Source organism: Pyrus communis, chromosome 14, assembly GCF_041283825.1.
Source record: "Pyrus communis isolate YQ-2024b chromosome 14, ASM4128382v1, whole genome shotgun sequence".
In the NCBI taxonomy this organism is placed as follows: Eukaryota; Viridiplantae; Streptophyta; class Magnoliopsida; order Rosales; family Rosaceae; genus Pyrus; species Pyrus communis.
Window position 1 is genome coordinate 24,661,384 of NC_142578.1, and position 7,222 is coordinate 24,668,605.

General features: G+C 37.5%; 1 protein-coding gene across 3 annotated transcripts; it reads right to left on the bottom strand.

Annotated features, from left to right (window-relative positions):
- Nucleotides 1-3,909: 3,909 nt before the first annotated feature.
- Nucleotides 3,910-6,117, bottom strand: LOC148691467 (uncharacterized). 3 transcript variants are annotated; one of them, XM_088683820.1, is made up of 4 exons: nucleotides 5,719-6,117; nucleotides 5,000-5,622; nucleotides 4,519-4,698; nucleotides 3,910-4,402 (listed from the first exon to the last, which is right to left on the bottom strand). In XM_088683820.1, exons 2-4 carry the CDS (start codon nucleotides 5,069-5,071, stop codon nucleotides 4,259-4,261), a joined length of 396 nt encoding a protein of 131 aa, XP_088539946.1. In that variant the 5' UTR covers nucleotides 5,072-5,622; nucleotides 5,719-6,117; the 3' UTR covers nucleotides 3,910-4,258. The 3 variants fall into 3 exon arrangements, 2 of the variants coding, with proteins under 2 accessions (XP_088539946.1, XP_088539945.1); XM_088683819.1 differs by having other exon boundaries at nucleotides 5,000-5,643; XR_015955543.1 differs by having other exon boundaries at nucleotides 5,427-6,117.
- Nucleotides 6,118-7,222: the final 1,105 nt, after the last annotated feature.

The window sequence follows — 7,222 nt, forward strand, 5'->3', positions numbered from 1 at the left end:
CTTTTATAGGCATGGATATAGCATTGGAAAAGCATGGAAACACCATGCTAGAAATATCTAGCTAATTCTACTAACTTCCTTTGCAAGAATTAACTATACTAATCTTGCATGTTGGTTGAAATCTCACAATTCTTCTAGATTTTTACTAGCTCAAGTGTTAATAAATTTTCATGGGTTGGGCCTTTATTCTTTGGGCTGGTGTTGATCTTCAACACACCCCCTCAACACCAACTCATTATTTTTCTCCACGCTGAGTTGACGACAAAGCTTTTCAAACTTCTCGGTACTCAAACCTTTTGTCAACAAGTCAACAACTTGATCATCTGTCTTAATCAATCACATCTAATTTCTTCTTGTAGAACATTCTCTTTGATAAAATGGTAGTGTATCTCCACATGCTTGGTTCTTGTGTGAAAGATTGGATTTTTCGCCAAACGAACATCTAATTGATTGTAGCAATATAATAGTACTGAATAATCCATTGGTTAATGTATATATAATTCATTAACTGTACCACGTACACATGTTATCTCGTAAGCTGCCATTAATGTTGTCCTATACTCTGCTTTGACAAAGATACCGTTGGCTATTTTTTACTGCACCACGACACTACTCCAGAACCAATTCTGAAGACATACCAAGTGGTTGATCTCCTGGTGTCATGATCTCCTGCAAAATCTATGTCACAACAGCCAACCAGCTTATAGTCTTCACCTTTCTTGTAGAAGAGACCATAGTCAATTGTACCCTTTTTACATATCTCAATATTCGCCAACCACTTCTTGATGAGGCTTATTTGGATTTAGCATGTACCAACTTATCACAACAATACTGTATAAGAAATGTTAGGTCGAAGCAGAGTTAGGTAGATCAAACTGTCTACTAATTGTTGATACATTGTTGCGTCTTCTAAGTCTTTGCTTTCATGTGCACACATCTAAACATATATTGGGTTTTGCCAGTGTTAAGATTGGCTAGCATTCAAGCATCCCAAAATTTCAAACAAATCTTTTGCATAAATATCCCTTTTTGTGTGCGATCGACCTCTAACCCAAGGAAGTGCTTGAGTTGTCCTAATTCTTTCATTTGAAAGTGAACTGACAAATTTATATTTGTTCGATGAATTTTTGCCTTGTCATCATCAGTGATTTCATCCCTGTACACTAACACAACAACTAACTTTCGTCCATTAGTTTTGACAAGTAAACCGAAATCTGCATGCGCCACAGAGTAACCACTTGTGTTAAAATTTCTGCAATCTTACATACCATGCCCTTAGTGCTTGTTTTCAGACGTAGAGTGCTTTCCTTAGCTAGAGCACATATTCAGGATGAGTCTTGTTCTCGAATCTTCTTGGTTGATTCATGTTGATCTCCGCTCTAACTCTCCATGCAAGAAAGCATTTTTCACATCCATCTGGTACAAGTTCCAATCTTTGTTGGCTGCAAGCGTAAGTAATACTCATATAGTCGTAAACTTTGCCACTAGACTAAATGTTTCACCATAGTCTAGTCTCTACTGCTGAGAGAATTCTCATACCACCAACTGATCCTTGTACCTCTCGACTGAACCATTAGGACGACACTATATCTTGTACACCCATTTGCAGGATATGGGTTTCACATCTATTGGCTTTGGCACCAAAGCCTAAGTCTAATTTTGCTTAAGCACTGATTTATTCTCTCATAACTCTTATCCATTCAAAACTTTGTGATGCTTCTTCAAGCGTCTCAAGTTCTTTTTCACTCCTTCAACTATGACAACGTTGGCATATTTAGGATTTGGTTTTCGTATTCTTGTTAACTCTCTTTAGTTATGATTGTGAGTTGATACTTCCAATTCACTAGGTCTAACCTTTCCTACTTATTGATACACACCAGTTTGCCAAAGATTTTAAGGTACTTCTTGCTCACCATTAGATGAATCGTCGTTCTCATCATAACTTGATTGGATTTGAGCAATTTGCTCCCCTATCTTCTGCTGCAACTTATCTTTAATTTCTCTCTCGAGTTAGGAAATACCTCATTTTTTTAGGACACCAAGAAAATGGTTCATCGAACACCGCATCTTGTGATGTGTAACACCTTCTAGTCGTAGGATCACAACATTTCCATCATTTTCTCTGGCTGTTGTATCCCACAAAGATACATCTGACTGCTTTCTTACCAAACTTGTTGAGTAAAATGACTTGGAGAAAATATGTAGAACATACAACCATATACTCAAAAGTAACGAACTGTAGGTTTTATATCCTACAATTTCTCTAAGGGCGAAACAAATTCTAACCTTGGTTGAGGAAGCTTATTGATCACATAAGATGCAGTTTTCATGGGTTTAGCCCAAAACCTTCCTGGGAGATTATTCGCATGTAGCATATTTCGACAAATTTCTGCAAGATATGGTTCTTTCTTTTTACTACTCCATTTTGTGGTGGTGTGTTGGAACAAGTGAACTAATGACATATTGGACAGTCTCGTAGGTACTAGGAAAACTCATTGGAGGTATATTCTTCTCCATTATATGTACGTAGGCAATAGATCTTCTTTCCCACTTCTTCTTTGATTGTCTCTCTAAACTCTTTAAACTTTGGAAATGTGTTAGATTTTTCTTTCATAAAGAAAACCCACATGTACCTGGAGAAGTCATCAATGAATGTCACCATGTACTGCATCCCGCTTATCAATGGTTGCTTGATGGGCCTGAACACATCAAAGTGGACTAACTCTAATGGTTCTTTTGCTTGAACTTTGACTCCTAGTATGGTCGTTGATGTGTTTTACCATATTGGAATCCTGCACAAACCGTGTATATTCTCACATCAAGCTAAGGTAGCCCCTTAAGCATTGACTTCTTCATCATCATTTCTAGCTTGTGATAGCTAATGTGACCCAACCTCATGTGCCATTTGTTGTTTCGTTCTTCCTTATCTTGTCTGCATATGCAGTTTTTGCTGACATTACATAGACTGACTGCAATCGTTGTCCTTCCATTGTTGGCATCCCTGAGACCTTAAGGTGTCGATACACCTTCACATCTCGTGAACCAAACAAGACATAATTTCCTAATGATGTTAACTGCACCACTAAGAGAAGATTTTTCTTCATACCTAGAACATGGTTGACATCTAAATTGTGGGTTTTGCAGAAGAAATTGGATTTTAAATTATACAGCAATGGAAGGGAAAATCCAACACTAAAAATACTAAACCATAATTTATGAAAGTAGTTGTACGTACCATTCTTGTACCCAATAGAATTCAAGCTTACTCATGAGGACTTCAATGAATTGCCAATTTGCCAGGTCCCTCTAGAAGCGGAGCAGAGAGATTGAGAAACCTAATTTTGTTCATTTGGGGTTTTATTTTGCAAAAGGAACGAGGGAGTGGATTGTGGGTTGGGCTCTAAAATGGGGTCCTTGAGTTAGAGCCCTATTTTGGCCCACTGATGATGGTTTTCTAGTGTTGGGCTCCAAAAACTGATGCTCCGGAGTGTAATTGGGTTTAGTAAGGTGATGATGAATCCATTCTATACAAGCTAATAAGCCTGGTAATTTTTCACACAATTCGTTAATCCAACACGAAACAACACGGAAATAACGGATTTTGGGTCTAACCTGTTAACGAGTCGTGTTGTTATCGGGTAGCCCATTAAGAACCAATTATCATTTCGGATGGTTATCAAGTCACCTGTTAACAATTCAATAAAGATACTATTTTCCATATCTAAACATTAGCCTAGGCAATTTCTTGCATGACCTGTTAACCTGACACGAAACGACATGTCCCATTAACCAATCGAGTTGTCATTGGGTCATCTGTTAATAACCTGTTAAGATAACAGGTTTGACTTGACACGGCCCGTTAAGATAACGAGAATAACACAAACACGAGTCATTTGCCAAGCCCATAAGTTGCCGTCTCTAATTCTAGATGCTCAGGACCATTTTGCGGATTTTTATTTGTGATTGAAATAAAAACTTACAAAGTGCCTCCCTTAGAGAGTCCTAACTGTTCATTATCAAACGATAACTTGAGCAATACAACCTTGGGAGAGTTACAAAACTAAATACAACAAGCGTCAGCAACAAAATTTAGTTCTCAGTAAACATGTTGAATCTCAAACACTGAAATCTCGAACATTGAATCTCGAATATCAAAACCTTAGTATAAAGATCTTACACTGTCAAAGCATCATCATCTTACTTCAATTAGCTTCTGTCTAACATCACATTGCTCGGGTAAATGACTTATGACCATTTGTTATAGGTTCTTGCCATTCTCGATTATATACCTTGCAAACACAATCCCATTAGACCCATCGAAAAGATCTACGGTAACCTCCTCAATGTGATGAATAAAATCCAGATTTTGTAGCTTCCAGTATTCCATATCAAACCCAGATGCCTGCAAAAGAAAGATATCAACAAGCAACTCAATTGAAATTTTCCAAAAAAGAAAAAGAAAAAGAAAAAAGGATACCAAATAAAATATTGAAAAAGAAAAACATAGACTTAACTTACATCAGATTCAGGATCACTAAGCCTTGGTTGTTCACCTATATATAAAGTACACAAATTGGGCATTCCTCTTAAAAGAAAGACCACTGCAGGAACGAGCTCATCAGAAAAGCTCCGAATACTCATGTCCAAATCAAAAAGATTATCGAACTGAACAGGCGTGGATCCTTCCCTGAACAGAGGCTGCAATGTTATACGGTTAAAAGCTATATCATATTTCTCAGTTTACCTGCATTCTTTTAACCACAAACTTCAAACATAAAGGTTGATATTTATTCTAGTTAGCGAGATCATAATGATTAATGATCATCAAACAAAGTTTCGAATAACACTGATACGTAAGAAACATAAATTACCTACTTCTACTGTTCCCAAACGAGGAAAAAAATATAAAACTTTAGTCCTTCCAAATTGCAGATTATCTAGTTTTTGATCTAGTTTTTGCAACAAATAAAAATTGAGTCCAGAGGATGGTTCCATTTACCTTAACGGTTGATTCATATATATATAGACTAAGAACTTCAACCGTGCGTACACTACGAAGAACCACGAACATGTTTTCAAAGTCATCTACTTCAGGTTCCAGTGAAATGACAGATTTGAGACCAATAGGGTTCAAAAAAATCAAATCTCTCCAAAGATGAGCTTTCAATCGTGATGTTTCGTATCCCTAATTTCTCTAAGAGATAATTCCTTGATGCATTTGCAGGAACACGAGATCCATTTGAAAAACGACTCGTCTATAGCATCAATATTCCCAACTCCAATCAACTGGGATTAGAGGAAAAGGCAAACGAGGGTGTTTTAATATACATACCCATCAGCTGCACCACATTTAATGACCTCAACGATGCAGAAAGAAAGGTGCATGAGGGAAATGTTACCCGGTCCTCCCAATCATGTAAACTTACATCAAGAAAAAGCTCTTCAACATTACACCATTTTGAATCCACGCGACCACTCGAAAATTCTCATTCGCACAGAAGCACGGTGCTTCCCAAAAAGACTAAAGGACTGAGTTGACGGGGAAAGCTCAGCTCACATGTGGCTGTCTCTGCCGATGAAAATCCACAAAAATTGAACGACCGAGTTGACGGGGAAAGCTCTCTGCATCTTTTCGACACACAGCTGAAACGAGTGAGGTTTTTTATATTAATGAATGAAAGAATGAGATGGGCAAATTCCTTTGGAAGATTACTGAACCTGTCCATCACACTCTCAGTACAAGCTCCTACACCTTCGCCTTCAAAACTTGCAGTACCCATTAACGCATGCTTGTGCTCCATAAAATCTACCTTGCAACCTTTGGATTTTGCGACAAAATTACAACAATGCAATGAGAAATCGACACTAAAACTCCAATTAACTTGGGAACTTTACACACTGAACCAAACCGAAGAAAAGTAGTGGTGTATACACTTTACCGTCACAATTCTTGCACCCAGAAGAATTGGATCTTACTCTAATTGTTGGGATCATAAGCGAGCAAAAATGGGTTCTGCAGACTCTTCAATTGGATGGATTTCTTTCCGGGTCCCTTGTAGAAAGCAGAGCAGAGTGAAGTGAGAAACCCTAATTTTGTTAATTTGGGGTTTTGCTGAACTAAAAGACAACGACCCAAGCCCATTTATTTTGGAATAGATATTGAATTGCTCTTCAATTGGAATAGATATTGAATTGGGCTTTTGACCCACACCTCAAAGACAAGGACCCAAGCCCATTTATTTTTGTTTTTGTTTTGGAGAGGAACTGGACGATATGCAAATGCCATCCAATGTATTTTCTTTGGACCATTTACTAGCTCGATGCTTTCTTTAGTATACATTTAAATTACACATTTGAACAAAAGTCATTAGATTATCTGACTTAACGGAATCTAACGGCTCTTGTTTAGATATGTAACTTAAATATGCATTTTTAATGTGCATTGGAGAAATTTCATTACTAAATGCACTACCTTATTTTAGTATGGATGTGCTACCTCTATTAATTTTTTTTAAAATTTTCGTCAAAGCACATCAAGTGTCGCACAGTTTGGCTATGCAAACAACTCAGAGATTACTTTTTAAAGGTTGTTAATAAACACATGGGAAGTTAAAGAAATGAAATGCTTCTCATACCCGTATTGTAGTTTACATTAAAAACTCAATGATCAAAATGATTTCAATTCATGTTCCCTGTAAGTCAACACGCCCTAACAAAGTAATTCAAAGCTATACACTAATAACTACACTATTAAATCTAACATTTCCTACAGCCCTAATATTTTACAGTAAGTTTTTTGTCATATCAAGTCTAACATCTCCTCTGACCCCTTGAGTGCTTTTATAGTAAGTTTTTTGTCATATCAAATCTAACATCTCCTCCTACCCTAAGATTTTGATGGCTTTCATTTTTCCAATTTTAATAATATACTCCACCACCACCATGTCGCCACCGCCACCTTATCATGACTATCTCCTCCACTCTCACATCATCATTGTCATCATCACTGCACCACCATCATTTCCATGAGCATCATCACCACCTTATCAACATCGATACTGCAACCACCACACCACCTTGACTATTACCACCTTACTATAACCATCACCACGGTCCCATCACCACCACCACTTGCCACGATCATCACCATTGTAGCCCAATCTCCTATGACCACATTATTGTAGTCATCACCACTACCATTACCGCCACCTTCACTGCCAAC